At 44.4% G+C, this 17342-nt stretch overlaps 3 protein-coding genes across 6 annotated transcripts; all 3 read left to right on the top strand.

Annotated features, from left to right (window-relative positions):
- Positions 1–926: 926 nt before the first annotated feature.
- dydc2 (DPY30 domain containing 2) lies at positions 927–4008 on the top strand. Of its 4 annotated transcripts, none has more exons than XM_079292981.1 (8): positions 927–1227; positions 1322–1476; positions 2025–2120; positions 2444–2755; positions 2899–3021; positions 3303–3413; positions 3585–3731; positions 3873–4008. In XM_079292981.1, exons 2-8 carry the CDS (start codon positions 1330–1332, stop codon positions 3873–3875), a joined length of 939 nt encoding a protein of 312 aa, XP_079149107.1. In that variant the 5' UTR covers positions 927–1227; positions 1322–1329; the 3' UTR covers positions 3876–4008. The 4 variants fall into 4 exon arrangements, with proteins under 4 accessions (XP_079149107.1, XP_079149108.1, XP_079149106.1 ...); XM_079292982.1 differs by having other exon boundaries at positions 927–1222; positions 1299–1476; XM_079292980.1 differs by having other exon boundaries at positions 927–1222.
- A 245-nt stretch (positions 4009–4253) lies between these two features.
- LOC306794725 (peroxiredoxin-like 2A) lies at positions 4254–6722 on the top strand. Its single transcript, XM_079292911.1, has 5 exons — positions 4254–4564; positions 4715–4806; positions 5743–5883; positions 6035–6199; positions 6282–6722. The coding sequence occupies exons 1-5, from the start codon at positions 4414–4416 to the stop codon at positions 6393–6395; spliced, it is 663 nt and encodes a 220-aa protein (XP_079149037.1). The 5' UTR covers positions 4254–4413; the 3' UTR covers positions 6396–6722.
- A 1602-nt stretch (positions 6723–8324) lies between these two features.
- LOC306794577 (PDZ domain-containing protein 7-like) lies at positions 8325–17198 on the top strand (the record flags this gene model as incomplete). Its single annotated transcript, XM_079292691.1, has 16 exons — positions 8325–8487; positions 9224–9361; positions 9440–9614; positions 9706–9882; positions 10382–10529; positions 11822–11882; positions 12020–12197; positions 12322–12545; positions 12636–12800; positions 13121–13236; positions 13407–13498; positions 14255–14346; positions 14465–14536; positions 14759–15349; positions 16070–16170; positions 17043–17198. 16 exons carry the CDS (start codon positions 8325–8327, stop codon positions 17196–17198), a joined length of 2649 nt encoding a protein of 882 aa, XP_079148817.1.
- Positions 17199–17342: the final 144 nt, after the last annotated feature.

Here is a 17342-nt window from a genome sequence, read left to right on the forward strand (position 1 = left end):
AAATACGTATTTCAAATACAAGTAATAGAAATACTGCATCTCTGCCTGTACTTAAGGTTACAGTTACATGAGCTCTCATCCTGTACAAAGCCTTCACTAAGAACACAACCAGTAGATCCTTCTCATGTGTTCATGTTGCTGTCTCAGAGATGACAGTTGTGACTGTCACCTTTTTATTTTATGTATTTAAATTAACACAAGACATACATGTAAATGATTTCTATGTGAATATCTATATATTCTGCTGTGTAAAAATTGTCAATATTCTAAGTTTTCATCCCTGTGTGAACATTATTGATAAATGTTTCTCTTTTCATCATTTTCTCAATGTGATTTGGACAATTTTGGAGAAAATGTGCCTGTGGGGGGGGGGGGGGGGGGGGGGCAACTTATTTAGAAAATATAAAGTATATGCACATGTGTTACTGCAAGTTAATAAACACGTTTTCTGACATTTGTTTTGCTGCTGTTAATGTTAACTGTCTTGATTGATTTCCTCTGCTTTAGGATATATGTGTGAATGAAATTAAATAAAGTTATTGATCAATAAATTGAATTACAAGAACTATAACTGATTGAAAATGAGTTATTAGTAACTGATTTAATTAACTTATTATTAATATAGAAAAACAATATTATGAAAAATATCTATGAATTAATTATTGAATATATGATTAAAAAAACGGATTAAAACACTAAACTAAAACCTTTCCAGTATATATACTGAATAGGTTTTAGTTTAATGTATTTATATTATGTATATATATTTATAATCCTGCTGAGCAGGGATTTTAGGGACGGGAGCAGCAAGAGGGTTGCGGGGCGGGAACAGCTGTTGACGCAAACAGGAAGTCCTCTGGAGGGTAGGCCGTCTCATTTCGGAGACCGCATGGTCTAGCCTTTGCAGTCCTCAAAGGACCCGGCTCACATAGACCGCGAAGGCTGGGTCCTCCGAAGGATGCAGACCCTGAATTGGGACACAGCTAGCTACAGCTACTGTCTTGACGGTAGTAGGAACCACTTTTAAAGAACGGAGGGCAGCATTAGGGTGACACCGTTACCATGAAGACACAACCGATACATCCGGACGATCCGTGAAGAAGGATTGTTTTGGCGATTTCCTTGTTTTGTTGCTAAATTAGTTAAATTAAGTTGTTCGATTTCGCCCACGATATAAATAATACACAGTAAAAAATACAAAGATATACTGTGGAGCTTAATGGTAAGGTAACAAAAAAATCTGCTCACTTTTCATTCTGTATTATTCACGTTTACAACATTCACAAAGTCAATTTAAGTTGTGTTTCGGTTGTTCACGCAGATAAAAACATGGACTCTAAGTATATAAAGACACATTTGGGTAAATGTCTGGCAGACGGACTGGCTGAGGTGGCCGAGCAGCGTCCTGTGAACCCCGTCCAGTACCTGGCCCACTGGCTCTACAAGTTCAACTCAAATGTTGTACATGAGACAGAGGTAAGCTTTACTTTATTCATATAGTACTTTTAAAAACACAGCACCAAAGTACTTTACATGGTTGAACAAGGACTCAAACATTTCAGGACTGCAAAGAATACAACAATACAATGGAATAAACTAGTTATAATATAGAATATAAACAATAATATAAAAGAGGTAAGATATGATGGAAATAAAACTAAGCACAATGCATTTATAGAGAAAATTGCTAGCTATTAAACCGCTAGTACTTCATACCTTTACTGCCACTATACCTCGAAGCCCTGATCTTCAGGTTTTGAGGACTGCGGTGAAGGATGAGGAGCTTAGACCGTCTAAGCTCCTCAAGCTGAGCGCTGTAAAGCTTGTGGCTAAACACTCAGTCACCCTTTACCTTTAGCTTGGACTGCAAATCTATGGCTCCCTCAGGAACTTACAAATGAAACGCCTTAAAAGGTGTTGTTTTTGGGGTAAAACTACAGGTATTAAGGGGGTTTTAAAACGGTGTCGTTGGACCCTCTTTCTCAGTCACAGACCTTATTGTTGTAACACTTTTCTATTTGCAGAAAAAGGCCACTTTGGCGCTCCTGCTGCAGGAGCAGGCGAAGGCCAGAGAGGAGGCGCGAAAGATCAGTGAGGCCTTGGAAGAGTCAAAAACAAAAGTATGCTGTGTGACAAAATATCTGTTTTAACTTAGACTATGATTACAAAGAGATAATGTAACGGAACCTCCATTTACCTTTGTTTATCTAAACCTCCTTCTCACCCAGATTTATTGTTCTGCTGGACAGATATTAATTTGTTTCAATTAGTCTTTTGAAGCCGAATGATCCCATACTGTCCCTGTTTTGAGAAGTTATTTTTAGGTTCAGTCGTCACTTTAATGTACTACATGTGATCCGATTGGAGTACATCTTTTACACACTTTACATGATATCTTGAGCAACAATCCTTGAAGAGCACATTAACATCGTCACATCAACAGATCTCTGAGAAGCATGATGAGCCCACGTCAGCCACAACAGGAGCTGCTGAGGACAACACGCCTGAGACAGAAGAGAAACCAAAGCCCTCTGATCCAGAAAACCAGCAGGACACAGACAAACACCAAACTGAAGCTCAGGAAAAGGAAGCTGAACCGCAGGAGGTCAAACAGGAGTCTGCAGAAATGCCTGATGAAAAAGACAAAGTGGAAGAAGAGAAAACAGAGGTGGAGCCGAGTGACAGTCGTGTGGAAGAGAAAACTGCAACCCCCAATCAGACAGAAGAGAAAGACGTTGACGAAGATACAGAGAAGGTGATGAGACACTTGTTGTGGCCAAATTACATCCATACCATTTCAGTACCACGATATACAACAACAAAGGAAACAGATAATGAAAAAGTAGCTATCATATGGCAAAACACCTATGATGTTTTCTGTCTCGCACATCTCTGCAGGTGGTTGAAGAAGCGGACCCAACTGAAGCGTTACGCTCGACTCCCAGCCGAGACGCTGATGACTTAAGTCCAGAAGAGCAGCACGACAAACACAGCCCTTGGGCCCCTGGAGACGCAGAGAAGGTAATGAAGTAATGGCTCCGTGCATGAGGATTTAGTTTGAGGATGCGAGAGATGCAGGATAAAGAGCAAGGAAAGATGACAGATCGAAGAAGATTTGAGGGCAAAGACAGCTGACGTTAGATTCAACTTTAAAGGCCATATGACGACAGAAAACAACAGCTGAGGAGAGGAAGAGGATGTTCATTCTACCTTAAATTTCACATCTGTTCAGGTGAAGAAAATACAGGAGTCCGGGTGAAAAAAGGCAGATACTAATTCTTTACCTCACACCCTTTCACCAGCAGGTTGACGGAGATGAAACCAGTAAGTTGGAGTCAGCACCACAGAGCGAAGATCCCAAACCAGAGGAAGCTCAGGAATCTGGTTCTCTGCCTCCTCAGGACCAGGAAAAGGTGTCTGATTGTTATTATCTTATTCTCACCAAATAAGAAAAAACAAGTCCAGAGGGAGGCAGCGGCGATTCGTCTGAGGACCAAACTGTAGACAACAGAATCAAGAGATAGAAATGCAAAGACACGTTTGTTTAATGCTTAACCAGAGCTGTTCTGTCCGCCTCATCTCAGGTGGCAGACGGGCAACGCTCACCTGAAACCACTGATAGCTCGGCTCCAGCTGACGGTGACGTAACAGTAGAGGAGACAGCGTCCAGCGAGATACCACAAGAGGAGCCTGAAAACCCTCCTCCTGAGGCAGAGCACGTCCAGGAGAAGGTAGAATCATGGACAACATTATTTATGTTTATAATGTTAAAAACATCCCACAAACAACCGCTTGTACACATCAGACAGGTGTCATTTTTATAGTTTCAGTGTTGAATGAATTGTAAAATATTGTGTTGTGTTGCTTTTCAGTAAGAAGATCAAGAAGCAGACCATGAGTGATCAACAGTGTCGTCCGATGATCCTTCTTTTACGGAACTTTTAAATGATTTTATGGCTGCAGCATGTGTGTAATTTGATGTGAGAATAATAAATAAATGTATCACCAATACTTGTATTTATTCATCAGTCTTATTTCTGTGTATCGGTTCAAAAATTGTGAAGTTATTCTGTTTGATTAAATCAGAACAGATGAATCCACTGCTTTTTCTTTCAAATAATGCAGATTGCAACACTGATTTTCATTTCGACATTGTGAGATATTTTTTGGAGAATGACGGTGCACATTTCCTCCAGTCACCTTTGACCTGCAGGAGAAGGGCCAAAATGACTGTTTTGTTGTTGTCGCTATCTGCAGTTTGCCTTCACCGCCGCAGACTCGATGGCGGCGTCACTTATCAGACGCAGCTGCGCTTAATCACTGCAGCTGGAATTTAAATGCGCGTTTATCTGCGGTGCGTTCACAAGAGGAGCCGCTGAGGAAGAGATGCATTGAGCGGGGCAGAGAAGAGACATGGCGATGGGAATAATCGGCAGCGCTGTGGCTGCAGTCGTACGCCTCATCACCGGTGTGATGAACTATTTAACCGACATTTTTCTGACTCCGCCGCTGAAGGCAACACTCGAGCGTTTGGAGGAGGCCGAACTGAAAACTTTGAAAGGAGGTAAGTTTGTTTTTGTCCTCCAAAGACGTTATGTGAGAGTTATTTCATAAATATGTGCGTCTGTGTGCTGAAAGGAGCGATTGTTCCGTTGGAATGCGTTTATTCTGTTGCGCAACTCTTTTTGCCCTTTCGCCTCATTTCTTCGCTCAGACACACGGACCCTGAAAGCGAGGTCTCTGTGGGAGCGGTCCGGGGCTGTCATCATGGCAGTGCGCAGACCTGGATGATTTTTGTGCAGAGAGGTAATGTCATGTCCGTATGTCCAGTGTTCTCCTGTTACGAAAACGTTTTATGAATTTGCTTCATGAAAAGGGATTAATAACTCATATGGATCTTTTCTCTTCACTGCTCCATCAAATGGAAATGTGTTTTGTGCCGTCTGCATGCTTTTATAAACATTTCAATCCATCCTGAAACATTTGGTGTCTTTGGCAACTTTGGGCTCTCCACTACAATTGTTAAAGTTCTGTGGGTTTGAACAGTGTTTAATGCTGCATGGCATGAGTTGGTTAATGGCTGAGCCAGCATCAACCGGTGGGTTTAAGAGGTTTTTAAAGCTCCCCTTCCGCTTGTATTTGTGCAACACATTTGTGATAACACTACATTTAACTTGTGTTAATCCTCAGAGGGGGAACTAGCTTGGTCCACCATTGCACAGCAACGATGGGAGACGGAAGTCTTATAAAAGGCATAATGCCACCACAGCACTAAATTCCAAGACGACATAAAGTTGCACAACAATATGAACACACTCCATCAATTATGAAAACTCACGAGCTGCAGCTGAAGAAGAGACCAAACAAAATGGGGAATAAAATGGATCCTTAAGAAATAACAACTGAAACAAAACTTTTTTTAAAGTTATGTAAAAATACAACCAGTATCATAAAACACCTTGACATTTACCAGTAGGTCTGGTGTTTATGTGCAGTGTTTTTGTAGCACATACACGGTGATGTGTGGGGCAACTGTGGCTAAGTGGAGAGCAGGGCCGTCCTTCAGAGGATCGGCGGTTTGATCCCCGGCTCCGCTAGTAAGTGTCCTTGAGCAAGACACTTAACCCCAAAATTGCTCCCGTAGCTGTGCCTATGGTGTAGAAAAGTGACTGAATCGCTGAAGTCTCTTTGGATAAAAGCGTCTGCTGAATGACTGTAATGTGTTGTTGTTGTTGGCTGCAGGAGGCTGCAGAGCTGTCCTCTCTGAAGCCCGAGCTGGAAGAGCTCGGGGTCCCTCTGTACGCTGTGGTGAAGGAGGATGTCGGCACCGAGGTCCAGAACTTCAGACAGTACTTCAAGGGGGAGATCTTCTTGGATGAAAAGGTGGATTTGTTGTGTTTTCCTCATAATGAATCGGTGTATTGTGTGGTCCGTTCCCCTCTCCTCTGATACTGAGTCATTCAGGATCTGTGGGAAATCCGTTTAGGTCTGCATGAATGATTCAAGGCTTCTTGTTTGTCTGCTTGCGTTGCAGAGGCGTTTTTATGGGCCCCGTGAGCGGAAGATGGGTCTCCTTGCGTTCCTGCGTGTCGGAGTGTGGATGAATGGCCTGCGGGCCTTTAGGAAGGGCTTCATGGGAAACGTTTTGGGAGAGGGCTTTGTCCTCGGTGGGGTCTTCGTCATTGGACGAGGACAGCAGGTAAAACCTCGTACAGTCAAACTTTGTCAGTTTTATAATTAAATGCAGGTACTACCTTTTTTTTTTTTTTTTATCCTCACAGGGAATTCTTCTGGAACACAGGGAGATCGAATTTGGAGATAAAGTCAACACTGAAGATGTCATCCGAGCTGCCAGAAGAATATCACAAGATCGTCTGCGTTTAGAGAGGAAATAATGCTTTTTATTACCCCTGAAGGATAAAAATATATCAGTAAAACAGAGTTCAGAACCATAAAAGCGACATCCGAAGGATCATATAAATGTTTGATGACAGTGCACATTAGATTTGTGAGTTTGCTGGTCTCGGGGAAAACCATGATGCATTTTGGGGTTTTGCCGTGTAGTAAGAGGCTGAGTGTGTTCATGACGGTCTGTCTTTAAACTCAAACCGAGGAAGCAGACCTGATACCTACACTCAGTTTCCTGTATTACTCTGTGATACTGTTCTGTTATCTTGGAAGCCAAGAAACCTTTGACCAATAAAACACTGCTTTGTGCGCTACATTTTGTTTTTAATATTACTCTCTGCATGTTCAGATGTTGTTGGACTTCCTGAGATGCAAATCATCTGAAGTCCACTTGGAGTTTTCAGAGCCAGCAGTCTGGTTTCCTGCAGGGCCTCTCGTTCACATTTAGTATTTATTGATCAAAGTTTGTCGTCTCCGATTGAGAAGAAACTAGCTTTTCTCCCAGAAGATGCACTGATGTCTCCCTCCTAGTCGGTGTGTACGACTGGAGCAGAGGGAGAAGGTATCTTGGGACAGAAACTGATCTTCCTTCAAATATCTCAATTAGTTTCTAAATATAAATGAGATTTAAGGAAGTGATTCTATTCTCATTAAGAGGCAGACCTGATGCTGAAAGCCATCTCAAACTACAATAAAAAATATGATAAATGCTTTACTTATTGGGAGTCATTTAATAAACATTAATTTGTGTGCATTGTGTTGCATTCATTTTTCACTAGAATCTGAATGTAATGACTCATGTTTTTCTGTCTGAAAGTCCTGACTCGCTGTCAATCGATCGGCATAGCAGTCGTCCAATCAAATACCCCCAATTAACTTCAATGCAGCCAATCGACAACCGAGGGGCGGGCCTTGTTACCGGTCACAGAAATGTCCCAGCCAGGTGCGATGGATCATTTTGCACAACACGGACTCGGGTCGGCCGACGAGCTGAGTTTAGTTTAGTTCAACTGCAGAATACGGGATGAATTTAAGAGAAACACTTCTCGTTTTCTCCTGTCAAATTGCTGTTCCTGTTTCTCGTCCGGTAGTTTTTAAGCAGAATACATGAGAAGAGCTGCCTGTTGTCTGCATTGTGATCTCCGCTTGAAACGTAAGATGTCCGGTAAGTATTTAGCTTTGTTGTGTATTTTGGGCGAGATAAGTCTTAATTTTTTTCCGCGTGTTGGAATGAAACGCAGAAGTTGCGAATATTAAATTCATCCTGGTCTTTATAAATATGCGTTAAAAGTGGCCTTCGTGATTGTGACGCAGCTTTGCACGCTTTTCTTTTTAACGTCGCTGTCCGGGGTGCTGAAGCACCCTGAGACTCGGGGGAAACCCCGAGGTGACGACACGAGGACACGCTGCCATCACGGGTTAAGTTTAGTGACAGATAACCAAGGCAGCAGCACCACGTGACATCCTGACTCTTAAGTGGGTCAGGTCTGAGCTAAATAAACCTATTAAATCCTATTTCTAACCTCACCCGCAGAGACACATTACAGTATAAATGAATGGACTTAATGTGAAGTGAGTTGTAGGGACTTTAGCTGTTTTATGTGTTCATGCATTGCTGTTCGTTTTTTTTCTGTGAGACTCAGACAGGTGAGAGAGATGCAACATGGGCGGGAATGGACCAAAGTGTGACTCCAGGAAGCCAGAGAGTCAGCTGTCATGTCACAAAGCGACCTGCATCGGTGAGTTGGATCATCCGGAAGAGGAAAAAAGCTAAATGGGACCATAATTTAGTGTCAGTGTGCCAGGAACACAGCGGACAAATCGGCTGAGGATCCCCTTTCCTTCTGCAGGCTCCTCCGCCCGGAGCTGAGCCCCCGTTGGAGGAGCGCTCGTGAAACGGGACCCCGCCGGCCTCCATGGCTCACTCGTCAGACCCGTCCCGTAGGGAGAAGACCCCCGGGACCCAAGGGTCACACACGGCTGCACGCAACCTCTTACGGAAGAAGGAGCAGCGGCGGCGAGGAATCCGATCCTGCTCACCCATGGGCCGGGTCATCCTCATCAACTACCCTGTGGACGGTAAGGAGGAGTTGTGCTGGCTGCTTGTTGTGTAGTGCCCATTACATACTGGAGACAAAATACAGGTTTAGTCTGGTTCATAAGTCTGGCAGACAAAGAACGGGGTATTTATTTTAGAAAATGTAGGCCTGGATCGATTGAGACCTGTACTAATATCGTACATCTGCATTACAGTCACCTGATCGTTTGAGAACAGAAGGTGTTCAGCGTTGAAAAATGGTGACAAATCACAAAAACCTGAGACGATAACACCGTCATGAACATAATGTGAGACAAGAAATGTGTCTCAATATTCACAGAATACAACATTTGGAATTGTATTGTTTGTTAAGAAATAAGAAATGTAAAAAAAAAGATACAAAATAGATTAAAAATAGAAAATAAAGTTCACATTCCAACCAAAGTAAATATTTTACAAACACAGAATGTACGTATGCTATGAATTAGAATCATTGTGTTTTCTGTTGGCTTAGAAAGAGCCATTTATATCTACACAGGGAGCAGGTCCTTAAAAGTGACATCTCACTTCCCACAGATGTGTCACCTCAAAGAAGAAGAAATGAAAGAGAATATTTACGTTTGTGTAGAAAGAGGAAAGAGAACCGCTGCTGTATGTTATGAATCGTCAGATTCCTGCTTGACTGACATTGATAACTATAATACAGGACTTTCCCCCTGACATTTGTGACCATTATTGGCGTACTGACGCAGCATCCATGTGATGTTATTGTTTTAGGTGGCGACGACAGCGAGGACCTCCACACGATCACAGTGGATAAGAGTGTGGACGGCAAGCTGGGCTTCAGCGTGCGCGGAGGCTCAGAGCACGGCCTCAGCATCTTCGTCAGCAAGGTGGAGGACAACAGCACAGCAGGTACACTGACCAGCTAGACACGGACACCGGCTGTGACTTTGTGTGTGATTTCACACTCCTGTGTGTCTGTGTTCACAGAGGAGGCCGGCCTGCTCGTAGGGGATAAACTGGTGGAGGTGAATGGCGTCAGCCTGGAGAGCATCACGATGAGCAGCGCTGTGAAGGTCCTGACGGGCAACAACAGGCTGAGGATGGTGGTGAGGCGTGTTGGCAAAGTCCCCGGCATCCGCTACTCCAAGGAGAAGACTACCTGGTGATGAAGGAGCTATTACTGCTGAATCTTTATTAGCTCCGTTTATCGAGAAGAAAAACAAATTCTGACCGACTGTGGGGAAATCTTCCAGGGTGGATTTGATACAGAGGCGTATGGTGGTGGAGGAGAGCGGACGGACACCTTCGGATGCCAGCTCGGGGAGCGCCCTCCAAAGGATCGTCCACCTTTCCACCACCTCCGACGACTACTGCCTGGGCTTCAACATCCGGGGGGGGAAGGAGTTTGGTCTGGGCATCTATGTCTCCAAGTAGGTACCTCCGCCGTGGAATACAGGCTCTTCTACACCATGTTCATTTCCTCTGTCTAAGAACAGTTAGTCATTAAATGATCTCTTCCAAACCTGTTTGTCTTAACCTTAACTCTGGAGTGTTCGGAGTGCGGTTTGTTTGGGCTGGTGTGACAGCTGTCAATCAAACCCGGGTGCGGACCAACAACCAAACCTAGGTCCCGGTCTGCCTCCAAGCGGACTCTGGTGTAGTTGGTTTGTGGTGTGAAAGCAAACGAACCAACCATATGGTTTTAAGATAGCAGATATCCGATTGTAGCATGATTTCAAAAGCTAAACTACTAATAAATCCATCTGCTGATCGTGAAATCTGATCAGGAAGTGATCTATTCATCTGTAAAAGTCCATGTATATAACCTTTTAATGCAAATCCACATGTCTGCACGTCACCCAGGGTATTTTCCCCGATACTACAGGTGTGAAAGCAGCGTTTTCACTCACCTCTGTGTGCTGGTTTCAGACTGGATCCTGGTGGTCTGGCTGAGCAGAATGGGATAAAGATGGGGGACCAGATCCTGGCTGCCAATGGCGTGAGCTGCGAGGACATCAGCCACAGTAGTGCTGTGGAGGTGCTGAAGAGCCACACGCACGTCATGCTGACCATCAAGGTGAGCGCGGCGATGTGCAGCATTTGATCCTCCGCAGCACACATGAGGAAAATATGCAGCTCCTGAAGTCTGGCATCAAGGTTATACATGTTTGTATTGCTGTAACACAAGAGCCAATGGTTCAAACATGTTTACATGAGATGTATGCATTATTTTAAAGAAAAAAACATTTTTTTTAAATCATACTTACAAGAAAACTGCTCTTCAGACGTTGCACGAGTACATTTAAATAGAAGCTGAAGAAGTTATTTGAGAAATGCTGTAAAAATATGTATATTTCTGTCATCTACGCTTTGAAATGATGGTCAGAAGTCATCATCATTAAATCAATCAAACTTTATTTGTACAGCACTTTTCATACAGGTTACTGCAGTTCAAAGTGCTTCACAGACCGACAAGACAAAAATAAGACAAAACAAAACACAAACACAAGTTTTGACTGAGAAACCAACAGATGAAGCAAAACAACAGAATAATAAATTACATCATGAACATAAACTGTTTTCCAGAAGGTAAAATTAATCACATTTGATGTGGGAGCTTTCATCTTTTATAACGTGTTCGTAGAAGTGAAGATGTCTCGGCTGAATGTTTGCTGTTGAGTTCAGTGTTAATATCACATTTAAGGACTCTTTGTTGTTTGATTACCGCCTCGGTTTGGACGACCCGACGACGCTTTTAACTTTCCAACCTTTTCATCTTTAATTCTGTCACCAACACAAACCACGTCGACACACACACACACACACAGACACACACGCACACACACTGAGCGGCGGTTAGTGTGGCCGGGCCCGACAGCTGGCATGCAGCCGTAATATTCCCTCGCTCACTCTACTTGTCGGAGCTTGGGTTTCTCGCTGTGAGAAGTAGCCGGGCCGTGTGCATTATTCACCAGGCGGCTGGGATCAGGTGCCGATCAAAGCTTGGGGCCGCGTTAAGTTTTTATTGTGGGATCCCTCGCTTTGCCCCCGAGGGATCTGAAGAGTTAGAAAGCATCCCGACGATCAAAAGGTTACTAGAAAGTCAAAAAGGGAAATGTGTTTTCTCTTTGAGGAGGAAGAGGTGTGTGTGTGTGTGTGTGTGTGTGTGTGTGTGTGTGTGTGTGTGTGTGTGTGTGTGTGTGTGTGTGTGTGTGTGTGTGTGTGTGTGTGTGTGTGTGTGTGTGTGTGTGTGTGTGTGTGTGTGTGTGTGTGGTTCTAAGGTTACGCTTTATCGAATATAGCGATCCTATAAAAGTTTCACGGTCTCTACTGTATCTCATTTGCATATCTGTGGGCATATCTTCACAGGAAGCAGGACGATACCCTGCTTATAAAGAGATGGTGGCGGAATACAGGTGGCTCAATAAGCGTATGTATCTGTTTTCATTATGCTGAAAGCTATCTGGTCTGTGTGAGGCTCCATCTGAGAGTCTGTGAAGATCACAGGACACTCAGTGACACGCTCGGATATGTTTGAGTTTGTTCTCTTTGTTTTCTTTTCCTCAGTCGCCAACGGTACTCAGAAATCTTCCTCCCAGGGGTCAGAATCCAACTCCTCCGCCTCTTCTCTGTCATCCGGGACGCCGGTCAGCTCTCTGAGTGGCCTGTCGCAGGTCATGTTCCCTCCCAGCATGCCGTTTGGGTCCGACATGGTGGATGTCTGCATCTCTACTGAGGACCAGAGGTCAGGGTCGGCGTCTTTGTGTTCAGAGATTTTAAGAAACACCAGACCGGAACAACGTAGAACTTTTATCTCGCGCTATAGGCCTAAGCTGAGCATGTGCATACTTAGTTGTTCATCTGTCCAGGTTGGAGTCAGGCCGAACTGAGACCGCCATGCAGACGGACCTTCCCTCTCAGAGCACGGCTGCAGAAACCACCCGCAGCCTGGGACGAACCACTCTGCTCAGAGACACGGTGATCCACGGGGAGGGCAGCGGGAGGCAAGAGTCCACCAAGACGGCCGTGCTGCTGGCTCTCAGCCGACCGAGCCGACCAATCAGCAGGTCCCAGAGCCAAGTCACCGTGGCAGGTGAGGCGAGCGGAGAGCGAGTAACATCCAAAACATGACACGGTTGAAATTTTGCACAAATGGCCGACGGTTGCTGTCCAATCGCCTTAGAGATCAAGCAGAAGAAAGAGAAGAAGCAGAAAGGGAAGCAGCCGGAGGAGAAGAGCACGCTGCAGCGCTCGAAGACCTTCGTCAGCTTGCTGTTCAAGGGCGGACGCAAGAGGGACACTTCCAGGGGCCGCTCCAAGTCCCCGTCCACAAGCAAGGCCGGCAAAGGTAGCGGCTTTTATCCCTCTATGAAAGGCTTTTAAGTTGCAAAAAGCTCACCTCTCAAAAATGAGTTTGAACAGTAAATAGATGATTCTCTGAATGGTCCCACAGAAGATGCAGGCACGTTTGTGCTATGAAGACAATCGCACAAGTAAACAAGAACACATAGGATTACAAAAGGTTACAGCGTCAAACATTATTCTATGTTTTCAACAGATCCCATCAAAGGACTAAAGATGTAGATGTATTCAGGCTGTAACTGCTGCATGCCCGTCGGTAACATCATTTACTCCTCTTAAGCTGGACTGCCCCTGCCATGTTTTCAGGAGGACGTCAGGTCGGTGCGATGCCAAATTCAGAGATGCTGGGAGCGGTGGAGGACATGGCCCGCCGGCTGCTGACCGAGGAGGAGGTGGCTGCTGTGATGAAGATGTGCCGAAGGGTGAGAAGCTTTCACAGCTGCAGACGGACTGTTGTAGCTTTAAGGCTGTGCTGACCTTTAGGCTGCCCGTGTGGACGAGTCTGTGTTGACAGTTTTTATCACGCAACATATTTCACGCATCAAGTCATTGCCAACCGGTTAACTAAATCGTTGTTCCTACTCTTCAACAGTACGTGGCAGAGCAGTCAGTGGAGAACTTGATACGCCACCTGCTGGCCGTGCTGGACCGACCGGAGAAGCTGCTGCTTCTGAGGGAAGTCCGGTAATAATTACTGGATATTTACACCAAAGCCTTCTTTGATACAGCTACTGATTCAGTGATTAATATTAAGGTAAACTAGGACTTTAAACTGGTGATAACCACAGGAATGTAAATTTGCAGAAAACCCATTTCTTCATACAGCTTCATCAACCTGATATCGCTGCTAAAATATGTCCAAAAATACTTTCTTTGTTACTGTGAGGAACTTTTAGCTGGTGATGAAACAGTCTCAATGTAACACTGATGCCTTCATAAGTAAACAAGTCAGATAGTTATCCTTAATGCTTGTCATCGGTGCCACCGGGTCGGATTCCGCACAAATTCAGATGAAATCATGCACGTTCACCAGCAATGGCAGCAGCCAGTCCACCGTGGACAGACCCAGATCTGACTTCTCTGCAGCCGTAGACCTGCAGTCGGAAGCTCTGGCGGGAAGAGGAGATCTCAGCTTTCATTGCCAAAATCAACACAAAATGAAATTTCCTTGTAGTAACTTTAAATCAGAATTTAATAAAGGTGGATCAACTCAAAATTCACAAATCAAGATGTCCGCCCTCCACTTTCTTTCAAATGCAGCCAGAGAAACTGTGGTTTTACAAATACTGCCAGAAGGGGATTAAGGATTTTTCAGGATAATCTTTCTCGAATCCAAATGTTCCACACTGATGACTTGATTCAAAATGTTTTGTAATGAAACACAACAATGAAAATGACTCTGCGGCTTGTTTTTTCCTTTGCTGTTGTCGTGTTCCTCAGGATGCTGCTTCCTCCTCCTGATCTGAGTGCATTCAACAACATGGTGACACCCGTCGAAGTCGAGGCCTACGATATCCTCAAGTATCGTTCTAGTGCGTGTGATGCATGCTGGATTTGTCACAATCAGTCTGATCACATGGACTCAGCTCTGAACAGTTGAAGTTACGCTTCTTCTTCTTCTTCTTCTTCTTCTTCTTCTCTGTGTTGTAGTCCAAACTCCTCCTCTTCGCTCACCCACATCCAGTCGAGCACCCAAGCGGCGCCTCATCACTCCCATCCCGGGTCAGTGCTTCATTTTGATGTAGTTTTGGATTTAAGTTTTATGTTTTGATATTCTCTGAAAAACATGTCTTTGTATCTTTGATTTGAATATTATACCTTACATCTTTTCTGTCATGCATAATTTAACATGGGCTTCTACACGAACCATGTTGAACCACAGCCTGGGTACAAGTGCACAGGTTGTAAAAGAAGGTGTAAATACAACCTGTGGTTTCCCTCCAGATTTCAGGGGAGGCTTTGAGCTCCACAATGCTGAGGAGGTGGAGAAGGAGAGCCACCTACTGGATGAGCTGGAGAAGCTCAGCGTGTCAGGGCCCCGGGGGTCCGGGCAGAGGCCCCGTCCCTCCAGGTTCTTCACCCCGCTGCTGGACATACCAGTGGACGGATATGACACAGAGTCCAGAGACCTCCGACCCCCCTCTGCCAGCGCCATGCTCCCCAACTGGCTGCTGGCCCGCGGCCCGGACCCCCGTCCTCCTCTCCGGACAGACATCGGCACCATTCGCTCCGTCCACTTCGACGAGGTTTCACTGCACTCAACCTCAGACACGACCTCAGAGAGGGGACGGGCCCCGTTTAGAAACGGCCACTCCAAAGGGAAAAAGGAGAGAAGTGGAGACCGGAGTAAAGAAACCGTGTTCACGCTGCAGAGCGCTGCTCGCAGGAGTCGGCCCTCGTTGTCGCAGGTGTTCAGAACGAGTCCAGGTGAACGAGTCCAGATGAACGGGCATCAGGCCTCTGAGAACGGCTCTGAGCCTGAACAGGAGTACGAGCTCAAAACAGTCAGCATCTCCAAGACCAAACAGTCTCTGGGTAAATGTATAGGATTGACTTAAGGCCAGAAGCATCTCATACATATGTACAATTTGTCATCATTTAAAGGGCCAGTTCATCCAAATGATAAACATGCAAGTAGTTTTGGTTTAATGCCTCCACCCACCTGTCTATAAATAGCACTTTTCTTACTTTTCTTTCTCGGAAACAAACAGTCGATGAAGACAAATGCAAATAAAAACAAACACGGATCATAAAACACCAGACGATAAAAATATATATGCGGAGTGGAATGATAAAACGCAGCAAGATATGAAATATTCATGAATGCTTCCTATTAAAGAACTACTTTGTATTGAGGAAGTAGTAGGAACTATAAACCTGTTCACATTGTTGTGTCTGGATTACAGGGACACATTTCTGTTATTGTTGGCGGCAGACGTGTGTCAAAACCTGCACAAATCAAGCCAAAAGTATCCACTAACTAAATACCAGAAAAGAGTGCGACAATATGATTTTAAATGAAGGGAATGATAGTGAGTACAGATTTAAAAAGCGTATTTGTAAACCATCTTGGCTCTTGTATTTCTTCTTAAAGTTAATGCAAAATTATGCAAAAATACCAGCTGCACAACATCTCCTCTCTTTGCCTCTATTCATAGTAAACCAGTGCTTGTGGAACACCTGGTGTTCTGTCGGTACATCAATATAAGACGCTTCACTGACTCCCACCCACTCCTGTGTGTTCTGCTGTTTCAGGCATCAGTATTTCTGGCGGGATGGAGTCGAAGGTTCAGCCGGTGGTGAAGATCGAGAAGATCTTTCCTGGAGGAGCTGCCTCCACCTGTGAAGTGCTCAAGGTGAGGCGACGCTGACTGACCAGAGTCTCTGCAGACTTCACCCGGAATCTAAATCTTTAGCTGCGTTACAGATCAAATACTCTTTATTGTCACTTTTTGTACATATTACAGCTGCTCTTACAAAGTACGTACATGTTGCACGCAGTATGCGTGTATGGGACATGTTACTTATTCATGACATGGCACCTTGAATTTTTAACTGCTGCGCAAAGGATTCTGGGTCAAAATAGCCAGAAAAGCAATGCAGTAGAAGCTCCTGGTATTTTTGACATACTGCATTTCACATATTATGTATGAGGGTCATTCTAAATATTTTTCTTGCATACCAAATAGTTTGGTAGTGTGTATTGGAACGCACACACAGACTTTTTAATACCATGTAGAATGTCATATAATACGTTACACAATCATGACTGATGGAAAACAAGTATGATTTATTCTATCACATTTCTGCAGTACGTTCGAGCATCATAACATAATTATTCAGTGGGTTTTATTTTACATCTTGATATGGATTCTAACAAAGTTTCTTAACAATAATTCCTGATGATAAATTAATTGAATTAAGGCAACGTGGACTTAGATAAGCAGCAGAAAATGGAAATAACCAATTAAAAATGATAAATTAAATCTAGTTCCTTTCAGTTTTTGCCAAAATCTACATTTGCCAATTACCAGATGATGTGCTCCCTATAGCTAACATTACTGACTTTGGAAAACAGTAAATATTTAAGACTCTTTCTTTTGAGGAAACTCAATTAAATGCTTTCTAAAACCTGCAGATACCCCATCAACACGCTGTCTGAATGTTTGCACTGTCCTCCATTTGTTTTATCTTTCACTGGATCTGACGTTCCCTCTCGTGTCCCCAGGCTGGATTCGAGTTGGTGTCTGTGGACGAAGTCTCGCTGCAGGGCGTAACCCATCTGCACGCTGTCGACATCATCCGGAAAGCCTTCAGCCACAAGGCCAAAGACCCCATGGTGTTCATGGTCAAAGTCCCCAAAAACATTTTGAAAGGAGACTGACACTCTGGTCGTGAATTTAGACTCACGCTCTGTGATTTAGCTTCTGGGACTAAACACGGAGACGGTCTGAACACACTGATCTGAGGTCAGGTATGCCATTCGTGTTCAAGTTGGCAACATGGACTCTGGTGAGTGTTGAGCAAC

Source organism: Melanostigma gelatinosum (genome assembly GCF_949748355.1).
Source record: "Melanostigma gelatinosum genome assembly, chromosome: 21".
NCBI lineage: Eukaryota > Metazoa > Chordata > Actinopteri > Perciformes > Zoarcidae > Melanostigma > Melanostigma gelatinosum.

Bases quoted from the DNA above. Each gene is read 5' to 3' on its own strand.
- dydc2 (XM_079292981.1), top strand. From the start codon at position 1,330: ATGGACTCTAAGTATATAAAGACACATTTGGGTAAATGTCTGGCAGAC. The intron at 2,121-2,443 runs GTATGCTGTGTG...TCACATCAACAG, and splicing joins TGGAAGAGTCAAAAACAAAA to ATCTCTGAGAAGCATGATGA. The intron at 3,022-3,302 runs GTAATGAAGTAA...CCCTTTCACCAG, and splicing joins CCCCTGGAGACGCAGAGAAG to CAGGTTGACGGAGATGAAAC.